General features: G+C 42.6%; 1 protein-coding gene across 8 annotated transcripts in view; it reads right to left on the minus strand.

Moving 5' to 3' along the window:
* Positions 1 to 17,183, minus strand: part of EXOC6 (exocyst complex component 6) — a 195,186-nt gene extending 178,003 nt beyond the window's left edge. For 5 of the 8 annotated variants that reach the window (XM_050959380.1, XM_050959382.1, XM_050959381.1 and 2 more), the window contains exon 1: positions 17,045 to 17,183. In XM_050959380.1, coding sequence (XP_050815337.1) covers positions 17,045 to 17,166 — 122 coding nt within the window. In that variant the 5' untranslated portion in view covers positions 17,167 to 17,183. Of the gene's footprint in view, positions 1 to 13,878; positions 13,981 to 17,044 lie in introns of those variants that run through there. The other 3 variants (XM_050959385.1, XM_050959384.1, XM_050959383.1) reach the window with 1 other exon arrangement.
* Positions 17,184 to 17,439: the final 256 nt, after the last annotated feature.

The following is a 17,439-nucleotide window of genomic DNA, read 5'->3' on the forward strand; positions in this document are numbered from 1 at the left end:
AATCCATATATTTTTAGTTACACATACATACACCACACACACACAGAGTAGTGATGCAACACAATACCAATGATATACCTGAAATATATCGATATTTTCCTCCTTTGGACAGACAGCTTAAACTCCGTCATAGATTTTCACCACACCACCTATCCATTATACTCGTTCTGGAACACTTCCACACTAGCATCAACTTCCTTGACACCACGATCAGCTTTTCAACAATGGAACCCTACAGACAACCACATACAAGAAACCCACAGATAACCGCACCTATCTTCATAGACCCTGTAATCACCCCAAAGACACCTACATCCAGGCACTCAGATACCACAGAATATGCTCTGAGGATAAAGACAGGATATGCACCTTAACACACTTAAAATGACCTTCACTGAAAAAGGACGCTCCACCAGAGAAGCAGAGTGCATCATGGATTGGGCTACCCAAACACCCCAAGAGAACCTGCTTCAATACAAAAATAAAACCCCCTCCAACCACACACCCCTGGTTGTCACCTGCCGCTCCACACTGGAACCCATATGATGTGGTATCTGAAAGATGGGGACCCCAACCTAAAAGAAATATTTCCTGAAGCCCTACTTCTGGCTTTCAGACAACCCCTCCCGATCTCTCCAAGCTCATGATCAGAAGCAAGCTTCCACAGACCAGGACACAATAACTCAATGCATCACCAGACCCTGCTGGAACAACAGTGCAAAACCTGCAGACATATCTCCACTGCTACAGTGATCAACATCCCCATTACAAAGCTTTCAAGAGCCAAGGTTCCTACACATCTATCACAACATATGGTGTACCTCCACCAGTGCACTAAATGCCCCAATAACAACTACTTGGGTAAAACCTGACAGACAATCACTACTCTCTCAAATTAACTCTCACAGGAAAATGATAAAGACAAAAACACCCTATCACCTATGGCTGAACACTTTTCATAAAGCGATCACTCTATAACTGACCTACCAGTTCTCATCCTCAAAAGAAACCTGCAAAACACTTTCAAAAAATAAGCCTAAGAGCTTAAATTCCTCACTCTGCTAGACAATAACAACCATGGACTGACCAGAGACACTGGACTTATGGCTTAATTAACAACAATCTGTAACCCACTTTCCCCCTTTTTTTGTCTTATGACTGCAGAGGTGTTAACTTGAATGGTTCCTTACAATATATGCTAACTACTTATGCTAAACAATCTGTTCCACCTTGCATTTTGCTGTGATTCTAGGATTACCTTTCCCAGACCTGAAGAAGAGCTCTGCATGACTTGAAAGCTTGTCTCTCTCACAAACAGAAATTGGTCCAATAAAAGATATTCCCTCACGCACCCTGTCTCTCTAATACCCTGGGACTAACACAGCTACAAATATCCTCTCTTCTTCACAGTCAATCTATTTGTAGGAAAGTTTGCATCCCATGATGTAAGATCATAGCCATCTATTGCCATAACAATGCTGAAGTTTCCACAGGTTTCCAATATATTTGTTTGTTTTTTAAAATATTTATCTATAAAACACTTCATTTAAAAATATGCTGTTTTTCTTATAAGGTTGAAATGTCTCATATGACATGCCCCATTATATCGAGTTACTAGAGCACACGCATTTAGATATCTCTGTTGTCCGTGAGGACTGCAATATTTGCAAACAGTGGGATTTGTGAGCAGGTAACTTTCCCACCTGTCCTAAAATACAACCCAAATGTCCTGTGTAGGGTCAAAACTCAAAACCCTTCCTGAAGTTTGCCTTTATATTGACAAACGAATGAACAATAAATAAGTCACAGCCTTCTCTGCAGGTTCTTAGAGCAGTTCAACCTACCTCCTTCGTCCTCTACCTCAAGTTCCAGATTTTTTCATCAGGGCAGCTGAATTCTAAAACTTGTTTCCTTCCTTATCATTCCCTCAACTGAAGTATCTTAGTTTCCTCCAGACTTTATTTTACTGGCAAAGCTGGGGTACAGTAAAGATTTCAAGATAGACTATTAGCTGCCTCCAAGATAGACTATTAACTCCTTCTTGGCCAGGACATAATTGATGCCAGCCACAAAAGTAACTCCTTGGGAGAAGGAAGCAAGACCAAAGAGAAATGCATGAGTAGAGCCTCAGTGTGAATGTGCTGTCAAACACTCTTATCTGAGGTCTGCCGTGACAAGAATTAGGGTTAGGTTTTTCAGATATAGTCAGGTAGTAGCCATAAAGGCAAGCTACTGAGCCAGAACCAGCTGTGTATTACAATGCAATATAATTTGATTACTTGCTGCAGAAGTCTGATTTGATTTTTGGAAGGAGTTAGCCCTCTAATATTGTGTTACAGTCTTGCAATTATAAACTTAGCTTCTGCTGCCACCAAGCAGTTTCATTTGCAAATAAATCCTTTGTGCTATTTTAAACACATCTGTACAAGAACTATGAACATGATGGACATGGTTGATTTAAAAAGCTTTCAGGTATCTAAAAGGGTGTCATCAGGAGGAGGGAGAAAACTTGTTCACCTTAGCCTCTAATGATAGAACAAGAAACAGTGGGCTTAAACTGCAGCAAGGGAGATTTAGGTTGGACATTAGGAAAAAGTTCCTAACTGTCAGGGTGGTTAAACACTGGAATAAATTGCCTAGGAAGGTTGTGGAATCTCCATCTCTGGAGATGGATGGTCTAGACAGTATTTGGTCCTGCCATGAGGGCAGGGGACTGGACTCGATGACCTCTCAAAGTCCCTTCCAGGCCTAGAGTCTATGAATAAACATGGGACACATTACACCACTACATTGTTGTTGTTGTGGTGGGTTTCTTTTTTGGACCGGCATGGGGGTTAATCGGTTGATGGTGATGCTGAATGCCCTGAGCCAAGTAAGCATAAAGCACATGGAAAGGAAGAGAATTCTGATATTTATTTATATTATAGTCACGGTTAGAGGCTCCAACCAAGACTGGGGCCCATTCTGCTCTGCTCTGTACAAAGATATAGAGTCCCTGCTCAATAAGAGTGCACTCTAAATAGCCAAGACAGACAAAGGGCAGGAGGGGAAAAACAGAGGCAAAGAGAAGTGAAGTGACTTGCCTGAGTTTATATAGCACATCAATGGCAGAACCAGGGCTAGAATCCAGGTCTCCTAACTTCCAGAGCAGTGCTCTATCCACTAGACCATACTTCCTCCCCAGGAAGGACTATGGGAAATTAATGTGACATAAAGCACCTCCCAGAATCCATGAAAAGCTAAGTGTCCATGGGGTCTGTGTTATAGAGATTAAATATTCTGTTGTTTGCAGAAGTCATAAAATTTTTATATGAAGTCTTTTTACAGATGGGTATAAATCCTTCAGAAGTGATTACCTATGTATAGAGTGCTCTGCTGCTCATGTGAAAAGCATGGAAGAAGAAAATGTGTTTTCTTATTAATATACTGTTCCGTAAAACACAACATGAAGAGATTCAACAGTTTGCGACCTTTTTTAGCAGCACTTATAGTCACTGGACATGATTTCCGTTTTAGAGATTGAAATACCCTAACTTACAAGTCAAAAACAGCCGTATCTTGGACAAAATTACATTGATGTTCACGCAGTGAAAGTATAGAGGTAACGGCAAAGTCTCTTACATAAATGTCTCAGAAACACATATAGAAAGCTACACTTACTACTTTGCTGGTTAGTGCATTCACTGACAGGTCTGTAGCGAGGCAAGTGTCAGAGCACATCAGATTTGTGCAGGATGGGAAACTGTGTATTCTTTTTGGTCATAGAAGACCCATAAAGTGGGATGGCTAATGGTATCATATAGGAAATAAAATCAGCATTAGGAACAAAATAGCAAAGAAGAGTTCAAATCAAAACTGGCTTGTCTAAATGTAGATGATGCAACCGTGAATGAGTTGTTCAAATGATGTGATATTCCTCAGTGATACTGTAAAAAGTTTATCCCTATTTTCTTAAAAGTTTGAATGTGTTTTGAAAGACATGTTCAGATTTTACTATTTAAGTCCCAAAGCATGGTAACAACTCTGAGCTCTTGCTGATGCCTCTGAAGTTACAAAGAGATATTTCAGAAGACTCCAACAAGTTCCCGGGTTGCTAGTCATGTCGGAGTTCTGAAGGCAATGATCAAAAATTGTAATTTGGCTGTCACCCATTTGGAACATATTGAATGGACCAAGTTAGAGGCTGATGTAGCCCAAGTCAGGGGCACTTTTAAGGTGATCAACATAGTCTAATTTGTGGACATGTCTTTCATGATAGACTTATTCAGCATTGTGACTGAAGTCTCTCTTGCAACAAGAAATGAAATAAAAATGCAATTAACCATGAAATGTTTGAGCCTTCGGAAAAGCTAGAAAAGTGCTATGCTTGAACTCACAGTAATGAAAGTCAATCCTGGCCCGGACATCTGAAAATGTATCACTACAGATGGCAAATTTGAAGAGGCAAACATTTCTGGTTCTTTAGAGACAAAGTACAGAAAAATTGGACTTGCATACTTGAAGCTACCATTGAACATATTAATTCCAGATTCACCAGGCCACTATGGACACTATTCTCATGTGCTTTGACTCTACTAAGTGGCCTAGTGATAAAAAAAACTATTGACCTATTATGCAATGTACAAATTGAGTCTGCAAGACCGCTTTATACAGATAGGCGATGCCTTACCTGCGTGACTACCGCTCAATTTAAATACCATCAAATTTACAACAAATAACAAAAGTACTGTTACACATATACATGCACTAATGACCAAGCCACCTGTCTTTCGGGATATATTATTCTCAGTGGAAATACTATTCTCATCATCCTGCAGCACTGCAGTGGCAAAACATAAGTTTACCACAAATAACTTAATCAAAACACGTTGATGCCTGTATCTGCAGCAGAGCACACTCTAGGAGTTGAGCCAAACACAAGAGCCCAGGTATAAGAGATTTTCCCAGCTCCTTCTAGCTTGAAGGGGGGACAAGGAACAAAACATATTTATGGACACAATCATAGTGAGCACTCTGAACAACAGAAGGCAGCACTAGTACAGGATTAGATTTGCAAATTGGTATGCAAAGTTTAAAATATCATTTTACAAGCAAATTATAAAATCCCATACCCAAATCAATGGATCCATTTCAAGAAACTAAATTACTAACATATAATGCAACACTATTCTCTATAAATATTGCAAAATTTGCAAAATTGCTACACACTATAGATAAAAAATACAAATTTGCAAGTCCTATATATACACTTGCATAATCCTACCAACACCATTTAATCACCAGATTTCATTACATCAAACAGTCATTCCATGTTCATAACAATATCCTTCCAATCCACCAACCCATTACACTGTTGGAAAACTTTTAGAACTCTGACGTGATTTAGAGTAGATAGGGACTGTATTCTTTCTGCAATCTTTGTTACATGTATTACCTATAAAAGTAACATCCAATAATGTCACTCCATTACAAAGCAAAACTAAAGAGTTGAGTGGGTAATGCAAATAAAGCAAGGTGGCTGTGAATGAGGAAGACTATATGGCAGATGGGAACTGGCGAGATTAACTCTTCATTGCTAGACTTACAGTTTTTTGATATTTTATTACTTTCTTTACAAAATTATTATTTTGGGGGTATCAACTGGAAGGCATGGAACCACACTACAAACTTTCTAATTATTAACACTTGTCTAATTTCTTCTATGAAGGTCAAGCTTTTTGGCCTTCCTACAGAGTGGCAACGGTTGTACTATTTGTAATGGCAACAGAAAATATCAAATGGAACTGAAGTAAAATGTTTTGGGATATAGTGTGTGAAAAAGACAAATAATATAAGGCCCAGATCCTGCAAGTGACTTCACATAGGCACAGTGGTCTTCTAATAGACAGGGATTAGGTCCTGTCTAGGTTGGATGAGCAGGGAACTAGTGAAATCGTGGTTATCACAAAAGAATGAACACTGAACTGCTAAGACCTATATAAGGCCTCTGTGTAAACACAGATGCTGCGCCTGTTTAACTGAAATCTTTTTTTAAAACCCTGTGTGGACACACTTAATTGGTTTAGCTAGCATCTGTAAATTTATCGATGCAAGTTAAACCAATGTAACTTAATTTAAAAACACATCTTTGTTTAAACAGCTGCCACTTTGTGTGTAGACTAAGCAGGAAAAGGTTTGTAAAGGTATATAAAAACTTTGTTTTGTTAACACTTTATTTAACTTAAATGACCAACTAAAATTTTGGCTAATACAAATCTTTGTTAAAATTCCATCATCTTCACCCTTTCCCTTAGTGTTAAGACTCACAATATATATCCCCTATGCCTTCCTGTAGTCTTCCCAAAATCAAGGAAGACCAGACTCTGAATTCCTAATACTTCTAAGGTATAAAAACAAACAGGAAAAAATAAACATTTTCTTTTAAAAAAAAAAAACTTTCAGTCCCTCTTTACAGAATTTTTTTTTTTTTAAGGACAAAAGCACAATTTTTAAAAACTCCTTTACAAGTCATCTTTAAGCCAACCTCTTTTCATGGAGAAGGCATACAAGGCCAGTTCAGAAGGGATATTGACTTTTCAGGTTGTGGGCTTCTGAGGAGAGTGTATCCACTGACTATGAGATGTTGGCCAACATAAATGGAAAACCCAGTGAAGCACAGCAGAGTGAAAGAAGGCTGTCTTGACAACATCTTGTGTTACACTTGAGTTTTTGCAGTTTGTTTTGGGGTTTTGTTGTTGTAATGTTTGTAACAGTTTGAATTTTTTTAAAATAAATGACTGTCTATAAACTTTAGCTATAAACTTTAAGATGTCTAACGTAATCGGGCAGTATAGAGAACCTTTTCCTTCACACCCTCTCCCCTGTGCGTGCTATATTCCACAATCCATTATGTACAGCACTTGAAAAAATGACCACATCAACTAATCAGAAGACAAAACTTAGTAGTCAGTACAAAAAATGAGAATAGTAATTCCAGTGAGGTTTGGGACAGTGTCCTGGTGAGAAGTCTAGTCCTACTCCCCTCTCTACCCTGAGAAAATGGAGGGTTCTGGGTCCTTTCCATGGTGCTATCCTCGGACCCTCTTTGGGCTAGGATTTTTAGTATCAGCCTCTTGCTAACAGCTCTCTGAAATCTGCAGCCTCTATCTGCTAGAAAGAAGACAAAGCTTCTTTTCTTCCCCTCTCCAATCTCAGAGCCTTCCTAGTACTGGCTATTGTGAGGATGGGGACAGCCAGTCCCTGATTCAAAAGAGGCAATAGTTTAATATAGATGAATGTACAAATGTCACTGTGGATGGATGTCTTCTTAATCTGAGGTTCACGTGAATTCTACAATATTACTGCATTTGCAAATTATCTTACTCAAGTCTATAAATTGTCCTGCCTTTTGTCAACACATTGTATGTACTTTCAGTTTCATAACATGACATGAAAGAGGGACTGGTCATGGACATTCTACAGAGATGATGATGTTTTGACAAAGAAATGCTATGTATTTTGTCAAATCTATAGGATTTGGATAGTGTTCTGTACAGTAGAATTGGCTGTTCAATGAATATGACACGTACACTGTAGTTGCTGATATTCAGCTGCAGCTAAGGAGCATTTATCACAAGTTAAGAAAGAGTGCAAAGATGGTTTCAAGCAACCTTTGATCCCTTGATTTTGAGGCCACTCTGCACCAATCTGGTTCCTTTGTGCAAGTTAAAGTAGATTCTGGCAGTTTCTAGGCTGCTCCGATTTGTGCCAAAGGGGCTATTACAGCAGCTGGAGATCACTAGATGCAGGGACACCACTGCCATGCCCCCTTTCTTCTAATCACATCACTTGCACTGACTCTGAGGAGCAGGGATAGGTATAGGAGCCATTAGACTGGTTCTATGCTATTTGAGGATCCCACTACACTGCAGTGATCCTCCTAAGACTTGCTAAGCAGACTTTAAGGCTTCTTTGCACTAGTAAAACAGATCAAAGCTGTCCTGCTGTAAGGGAGAATCAAATGTGCACAATACCAGTTTTTGTTGCAGTTTCTTGAACAGAACTTTGGAAACAGAGCGCAGCACTGCTGTATAAGTTAAAAATCAAAATGGGTGACGTTCCAGAAATAATAGGACTAGATACACAGGGAAATTAGCTAAGGACCTTTCAGCAATATGTATGTTCTGTAAGAAAACTGATATCCACTTAGGGAACAAGGCGCACCCACATCAGTAAAACATCATTAACATACAGGATATAAGAAGCAGGAGTAGCAGTGGCATTGGCAGGGAATCCTGTCTGCTTCATTCGGCAACTGAAGTTCCAAAGAAAAGTTATTCTATCCAGTACTAGGGAGCAGACATGGAGAGTGAGGACCTGATTTTACTGAGACAGAATGCCTATTGTAGTCAACGGGCATTTTGCCTGAAAAAAAAAGACTTCAGGCTTGGGCTCCAAGTGATAATATCTTAACAGACACATATATTCCTGTGCCCTTTCAAAAGGATTGCTCAAAGGAAAGTACATAACCTGTATAAAAATGCCGTTAGAATGAGACTCAGAGGCTCACAGATTATGCAGATTTCAAATTCCTTCAGAGTATGGTTTATTACTTATACACATGAGCTAGCTACACATATCTGTAGCCTTAACAGAATGTCTAGCGAGCAGCAGTATAGGCATTGGAGTTGCCTGTAACTAGACTTGGGATGATAACATTGCACTGGTATAGAAACAATCAGATTGGGGATTTTTTTTTCTGATCATATCTATGGGCAGATAAGATGTTAGATGTGGTTATCCAATGACAAAATGTGGTTGCCCTAATATCTGGCCTGTGGATTCACTGTTGCAGGAAAATTAAAATGAAATATTGTTACTGGTATTATTGTCTAATGCAGGGGTAGGCAACCTATGGCACACGTGCTAAAGGCAGCACACGAGCTGATTTTCAGTGGCATGCACACTGCGGGTCCTGGCCACCGGTTCAGGGAGCTCTGCATTTTAATTTAATTTTAAATTAAGCCTGTTAAACACTTAAAAAACCTTATTTACTTAACATACAATAATAGTTCAGTTATATATTGTAGACCTATAGAAAGAGACCTTCTAAAAACATTAAAATGTATTACCGGCACGCAAAACCTTAAATTAGAGTGAATATATGAAGACTCGGCACACCACTTCTGAAAGGGTGCTCACCCCTGGTCTAAGGCAGCGCTCTATGTTCAGCTTGTTCTATTTTGGGCTATTGAGACAGAGCTGTTCTCATTTGTATTCTCTTATTTTTATTGTCTAAGATTTGATTTTACATTTAGCTTTGTTCTTTCTTTAATAAAAGAGAACATAAGAACAGCTATACTGGATCACACCATGGTTGATCTTGCCCAGTATACTGTCTCCAACAGTGGTCCATACCACAACTTAAAAAGGAGTGAACAGAACAGGGCAATTATGGTGAGATCCACCTCTGGCTTCCACTCCTTGCTTCTGGTAGTCAGAGGTTTTGGACTGCCCCGAGAATGGGGCTGCATCCTTGGCCATCTTGGCTAATAGCTACTGATGGACCTATCCTCCATGAACTTGCCCAGTTCTTTTTTGCACCCAATTATACTTTTGGCCATCACAACATCCCATGGCAATGGGTTCCATAGTTTAGTTGTGTGAAGAAGTACTACTTCTCGTTTGTATCAAATCTGCTGTCTATTAATTTCATTGAGTGACCTCTGTTTTTTGTATTGTGTGAAAGGATAAATAACACTTCTGTATTGATTTTTTTCCACACCATTCATGATTTTATAAATCTCAATCATATCCCCTCTTATTTGTCTCTTTTCTAAGATGAATAGCCCTAACTTTTTAGTCTCTCCTTGCACAGAAGTCATTTCATAGCTTTGATCTCTTTGTTGCCTTCTCTGAACCTTTCACAGTTCCACTATATTCTTTTTGAGATGGGACAACTAGAACTGGACACACTATTTAAGGAGTGGGCAAACCATGGATTTATATAGCGGCATTTTAATACTTTCTGTCTTATTTGCTATCCCTTTCCTAATAGTTCCTAACATACTGTTAGCCTTTTTAACTGCTGCTAAGCATTGAGCAGAAGTTTTCAAAGTATCCATGGTGACTCCAAGATCTTTCTTGAGTGGTAACAGTTAATTTAGAACCCACCATTGTATATTTATAGTTGAGATTATTTTTTCCAGTGTGCATTACTTTGCACTTATCAATGCTGAATTTTGTCTACCATTTTGCCTCTAGACTAGGCCTCACTGTGCAGTTCGCGGGGCGGGAAGAGGGTGAGTAGGCAAGCAGCGGGTGAGGGTGAGGGGCTGAGGAGGTGAGCGGGTGGGCAGTGGGGGGGGCAGCTGAGCTGGCAGCGGGGGAGAGGGCCTGAGGAAGCGAGCAGATGGGCAGTGGCGGGGGGCTGGTGAGCTGGTGGCTGGCCCCAGCTCACCGCCGCTCCACCTACGCCTCCTCCCCTGAATGCTCCGCCCCGCTTCTCCCCCTCCCCCACCCGCTTCCCATGAATCAGCTGTTCACGCGGGAAGCCTGAGAGGGAAGAGAAGCAGTGCGGTGGCTTCACGCTCAGGCCCAGCGAGGCGGAGACGGAGCTGAGGTGAGCTGGGCGGGGGGGCTGCCCGGACCGCAGCAGGTAACCCGGGGGGGATGCACAGGAGAAGGAGGGCTGAGGCGGCAAGCGGGCGGGCAGTGGCGGGGGGGCAGGTGAGCCGCAGGGGGTGGGGGGTTGAGGAGGCGAGCGGGCTGGCAGTGGCGAGGGGGGGAGGTGAGCCGCGGGGGGCTGAGGAGGCGAGCAGGCAGGCATTGGCGGTGAGCTTGCGGCAGGGGAGGGGGGCTGAGGAGGCGAGCAGGGGGTGGTGGGCTGAGGACACGAGCTATGAGTCGGTGGCTGACCTGTTCTACTGGTCTGGTCTGGCTCCCATCCCCTCTCCAAGGGTTGCAGCTGTCTGGAGGTGCCTGCTTCCACGCCTTCCTCAGTCACACCTCATTCATTCAACAGGGCAAATGATTACAAAGTGGGGGGAAGATCTTATTCTACTTCTAGCAAGAAGACATTTTTCTTTTACCTTAATTATACTACCTTAGGGGCCCGCTATAACATATTACCAAGGTTCAATACCACTGTTTCAGTGGGGTGGCGCTGGGGAAGGAGGGTTTGTTTCCACGGGGCGGGCGACGGTTGGGGACGGGGTTGTTTCGGGGGGGCTGGGTGGCACTGGGGGAGGTCAGCCCTCAGCTGTTTTCTTTGGAGTAATATGGCCCTCGCCGCTTTATGAGTTGTGCAGGCCTGCTCTAGACTCTAGCAATCATGGGGTTGAGGTGGAACTGAGGCTATTTAATAATTTATTTAAATTCAAGCAAATATTACCAATCGTCTATCTGGTTTGAAATCTAGGTCAAATCATTTTGGGGAGAGAGAGGTAAGGTTTGTCCAGTGTAAATTGTGCAGATAATAATGAATGCTGCATTACAAAACAGCAGCTGGGAACCAGCTGGATCCCTTAACTATTCATTTCCAGAACTTTAAATGTAGTTTTGTTTTTAAAAGGTGTACATTTTTCCAAAGGGAGTATAATACCTTTGGGTCAAAGGCATTCAGCCAACAAATATTTCTCCCTCTGTAAAACTTACCTCCTTGGTAAAGTACTGTCAGATCTACTGATGAAAAGTGGTATATAAGAGTTAGGCATTATTAATTATTATTATTATGTCAACCTTAATTCTTGTTTTGCCAAGTTTTTATTTGTGAATGAGCACAAGAAGTTTAAATCAGGCCAGTGTTTAAGGATGCCCTCCTCGTACAGAACTTATCAGACCTACCAAAGCAAAGCTTCTCTTCTGAAGACATGAGCAAATCCATAAAATATGCATGGAGAAAGGTGGGAGAACTTTTACCCAAAATGTTTATATCTTGAAAATATTAGGTATTTAACATGGATAGGAGATTCAACCTTTCCTTATCCCCTCTTTGGTTCTCCCTGATCCCCTGTACCTTTCTTTCTTTGTCCCCAGTTCTCTCCATCCCCTCTTCCATACCTCATTCTGATCCCCTGTATATCCCCTATCTGGGCTTCTCACAGGTCCTTTGTGCACTTCAACCATGACCCCCTAACTGCCCTGCTCCTTTTCAAGCCCTCCAGTTCCCTGCATCCCTTAATGCACTTTTCTCTCTCACCCACCACCACCTACTCCCCTCCATGTTTCAACATGGTCCCCTGCACACACTCTTCTATGCCTCTTCAGTTCCCTGCACACATATCCAATATGTCTTCCACCAAAGATCACATGTACCCTCATACTCACCCCTTACATGCTTTGACAAGTCTTCTGTTCCGTTCCAGGCTCCCCTTCCTCCCAGCAATCTTACATTCCCTCATTCAGCGACCAGGAAGTAAAGCTCCAGGCAGGCCATGTCCCTCCTGGTCCCCCACATTCTCTCCATATCCTGAATACCTGCCTGTTTGTGTGACACCCTTTCTACTACCATCAGACTAGCAGTTGCAACAAAGCCTAGACTGTTCCCCCTCCATAAAAGTACTAAAGATATTTCTCCCCAACAAGGCCAAGAAAACAAGACCTATTTGAAGTTTTCAGGCAGAACCATTTGAGAGATATGACAGCTGTAAAAATAATTTTGAAGTTATGGTGAGTCAAAAATTTTCTGAATGTTATCAAACTACCAGAAAAAAATCTGCCAAGGCATGAGATATGGCAACATTTATGGGGAATCAGTTTCATTTGGGTGAAGTTAGAGGAGATTAACAACTAGTTTCATAGTGAGGAAAGCAACAAAGAGTCCTGTGGCACCTTATAGACAATATGTTTGTTAGTCATAAGATGCCACAGACTCTTTGTCGCTTTTTACAGATCCAGACTAACACGGCTACCCCTCTGATAGTGGGGAAACTAACTTCAATCTTAACTGTGGAGTGGAGTATTACTGCTCCTTACCACATCAAGCACCCAGGATAGATTTCACCCCACGTTTGGAATTTTACCCTGCAGTCATTTGTCAACCACAGACTCCAAGACAGTAAGAAAAGCTGAAATCTGAAATGGCATGGAGAGGCTGACACCACTTCAAACAGAACATCCCGAATCCCAAAGCCAATGAGGAAACCAGCAACCAGCCACACCCACCGCCTTTGACAGCTCCCAAATACAAACACACCAACAACTGAAGTTTGCTGCCCTTCCTCCAATGCAGAGCACGTTAACTTTAGACAAATCTTCACCGCCTTCTGCACCAGAACCAACGCTGCCCTGGCCAGGAGTGGGGAGGGAACGTGACAAGTTAGTCCCCTGTCCCCACAGGAAAAGAACGGAGTCAGGCTGATGCTGTCGGTTATGGGAAGCGCATGTGGCACGGATCTGCAGTGTGTCTACGAGGGGGACAGTGCCCAGGCCCTCCAGGGGTGCCTGTCCCGTGCTGGTACAATAACCAGCTGGTCCAGCGAGTCCTGGACGTGCTGGGGTCCCCGTGCTCTAGCTGCCTTCGCCAGCGCCTTTCCCCGACAGGCCCCAGTAACACAGGTCAGGAGGGGATGCTTCACACCGGGGCGCGCCCCTTCCCTCCAAGGCCGGAGGCCGTTCAGACTGGCCGGGGTGCAGCGCTGCGAGCAGGGCCCCGCCGGGGGCTGGAAGGGGGGTAGGGGCTTTGTGAACAAAGGGCCGGGCAAGACCCGAGGCTCAGCGGGGGCGAACCCCCCAAGGGCTGCGCCCCGCCCAGCGCTTGCCGGAGTCTCGGTGTCTCTGGGGCGGAGCTGTCAGTGCGAGGGTCCGGCCCAGCCCCTGGGTCTCGCCGGGCGGGAAGCCCCTCGCCATCTGGAGAGCCCCACCCGCCTCCCGGCCCTGGTCCCTGTCCCTGTCCCTCACCGCAGGGTGGGCCCCACGCAGGCCGTGTCCGTGCTCTCGATCTCCTGCAGGATCCGCTCATGCTCGGCGAGGCTCTCCGCCATCTTGGATGGGAGGGAACCAGGCAGCGGCGCCGCTGCGGGGCGCGCTGGGGAGGCGGCGCAGCGCTGCAGCCGCTGCCGGCCCGGGATCGGGCCCTTGCGCTCCACGCCCCCACCCACCCCGAAAGCTGCAGAGCCGGGTCCGCCGCTGGCGCCAAGCCCGCCCGCTCCGCAGCGCTGCTGGGGGTACAGGGGAGCGGGGAGACGTGCGCACTCTGAGCCGAGAGGGCGGTGGGGGGACAGAGAGGGGCCGAGGTTGCTGGAACTGAAGGCGGAGCAGGGATTCGGCGAGAAGGAAGCGGGGCTGCGGGGACCCGGGAGCATTGGCGAGGGCAGGACTGGAGTCCAGGGTTAAGAGTGCGGAGGGAAAAGGTACAAGAGTGTCTGCCTAGATCGCACAAGAGGAGACTGCTGGTCCCAAATGCAGCAGAAAACAAGTCTAGCCACTCTTCCCGCACACGCCAGATAATAATAATAAGTGATTATATAAATCCAGTCTCGGCACATTTTAGAGTATGATGAGTTCGTCAAAAACCAGGCTCCGGCACCTGGATCTAGCCAAATTTTGGCCCAAAGCACCAAATTCTAATGCATAAACTGAGAACGGCTAATGGCTCTTACGTCACCAAAATTTTTGGACCTGCACACATCCCAACACACAAGCGCTACAAAAACACCTTTCATCTAAATTCCAGGGCTGTTCCTACTGCACCAAAATTTCTGGATCCTGATGCATCCATGTGCATAGGTGCTGTAAACACTCAGGTGTTGCCCAATCCAACAGTTTGGTTTTGGGGTTTGTTGTTTTTTGGTTTTTTTTGCTATTCATCTCTAAATTCTACAACATAAAGAGATCCCTTATAGCTGCTCTTAGGGCCTTTTAAAAATCTGGTCCCCTATTACACTCTGAAACAGGAGCACTTAAAAAAATCAAAATATGGACCAGAATCCAGCAAGGTCCATTTTTCATCTAGATCCCAGGCCTTTTTACATTCTAAATAGACAGCAAGTGTAGCTATCTTTTTTAAATCAGATACATCTGTATCCAATTTAATTGTGTTTCTGAGAGGTCATGATAACTTTGGAGATGGGTGAAAGAATGAGCTGGATGTTTTGGATTTGGATTTTTTAAGTGCTAGTGTGGAGTAGAGTTAGAGACCTGCAGCCAAAATTTGCTAGACCCAACAAGACCTAGGTGCCAGATACGTGGTTTTGTGTTGCTTTTGCAGCAGGATTTATTGGAACTTGGATTTTTCTGTTCAAGCAGAAATAAAAACATGCATTGTCTATTTTGACAATACACATTGGGGATCAAGACCAAAAATGGTAGGATCCAGCAAGCTCCAGATGCTAGATATATATCTTTGTGGTGCTTTTGACCAAGGGTGCAACAGGGCCTTCATTTTGCAGTGGAATTAGAGCAGCTAGCAGTATTTCTCTCTTTAGCTAGTAGAAATTTTGTATTTGGGATGAAAACATTACAAGCTGGATCCAAGAAGATCCAGGTGTTGGACAGTGGGTTTTTTTGGTGCTGCTGGATCAGTTTTCTAGTTCTAGATTTCTTTGGTGCACTATTATTATTTTGTATTTATTTTCACTGGGAACTGTTTTATTTTTCTCTGTTTAGCTTAGAGAACTTAGTAGATTGGGGATAAAAATTTGCAAGATTCAGTTGGATGTACGTACCAGATATGTGTTTTTTCCACTGCTTTGGGGCTCAGATAAATCAGAGTCCTTATTTTTGCAGAGAAGTAGGAACTGCTCACTTGATTTCTATTTTGATTGTACATTTGGGTTTTGGGACCAAAAATTGCTAAGGTAAATGGGCCAGACCTAGATTTTTTACAGTGCAAAGTTATCTGTGCACAAATGGAAGCCAACTTTTGAAAATTTGGTCCTTAAAAGTGGCTTGTCCATTTGTGGCTTTTCCTAGACTAGAAAATCTAACCTTTGCTAACAACAGTTATCAGCACTGTGTGTAACTGAACCAGCCCAGAATGTGCATTAGCTGCAATTGTGTTCAGTACCATTTCAGTAACTGTAATTAAACCACCATCAAGCACTAGGCCACAGTTAATGAAACAATACTGAACATAGTTTGGATGTTGTCTACACTTGCAACTAGATCATTTTCAGCTTTGGTTCAGCTGAACCTATTGGTGACATCCATAGTCAGCAACAGGTAGTTTTTCTAAGTGTAGACAAGCTCCTACAAAGTATGGTTCGGGCAGTGATGCAGGAGGGAGATAACTCAGAAGGGGAAACTATTTTGAGATTTTAGCTACCTTTTCCATATTATTTCCCCATAGAAATCATTGATATATAGTAAAATTCTTCCTACATTCCTTTTTTCCATCACTCAAGTTATTTACAGAATAGGGTGATAGATGCAAGTTTCAGGAAAAATTAAATTTATTTCTAAATGAAGATATATGGTTTCTTTCTTTGGTCTGATCCTCACTGCAAATGGACATCCATAACACCAGATAAGCTATTTTTAACACTTTGCTGCTGACACCAACAATAAAGCTAAACATACAATCTTTAATATATAAGCGTCGTGTCCATGAAAATGCAATAAACTGTAAATGCATTATTTCTAATTTTTTCAAAGACATTTAGGAATTTCACTAAATAAAACTTAACTGCATGTAGATACACTTTGATAATAAACAAGGGTAGTGTCTGTCTAAAATATCTGAAGTCATTCAAAAGTCATTCACCTATTTTTTCAAGCATGTTGCTGATGGCATTGGCTGATAACAAATTAAAAGCATTCCATTATGGAAAAACAGTGATTGTTTCATGTTTTCATTTATAAAGGTAATCTCTTGCTTCATGGTGCACTTGTGATAAGTCTGTAAAGACACCCCTTGTCCTGGTGAGAAGGGGTTCAGTAGAGGCCTTTAGTCTATGCTTGTTCCTTTAGGGCCCAATCCTACTCCCACTGAATTCAAAGGAAGTTTTCCTATGAATTTCAGTATGTGCAGGATTAGGTCTCCAGTCCCTGGGGGTGAGGGAAACAACAGCCTAAGAATAAAACAAATCCTTTTTATACAATATAATATAATAGAAATTATGCCTACCTTAAACTGGTTCCAAGAGGCAGTTCAAATGACTCAATCTCAGCAAAGACATTTTCATATATTTGATCTTTGTTTTCTTCTGAATAAAGCTCCAGCAAGTTTAGTTTGCTTTTTCTAGCCATTGCAGAGCATGAAACAGTTCTAACTTCAGGGCAGGACTTTTATTCTGTTTACTATCATTACCAGAATGAATCTGTAGTCAGCAAAACCAGCAATGAAAAATCAGACCCTGGGCTGACCTCGTGATTCGTGAGGACTTTGTGTCCAAGAATGCTGCACAGCTGCTGTTTTCCTATCTCCTCTAGTAATGTGCCTATTACACTGTACCCGCTTCATTAATGTCTTTTCTTGAAGATGAACTTATTTATTATTTTCAGGGAAACTTTGTTGTCAAA

The sequence above is a fragment of the Gopherus flavomarginatus genome, chromosome 6, assembly GCF_025201925.1.
Source record: "Gopherus flavomarginatus isolate rGopFla2 chromosome 6, rGopFla2.mat.asm, whole genome shotgun sequence".
Classification (NCBI taxonomy): domain Eukaryota; kingdom Metazoa; phylum Chordata; order Testudines; family Testudinidae; genus Gopherus; species Gopherus flavomarginatus.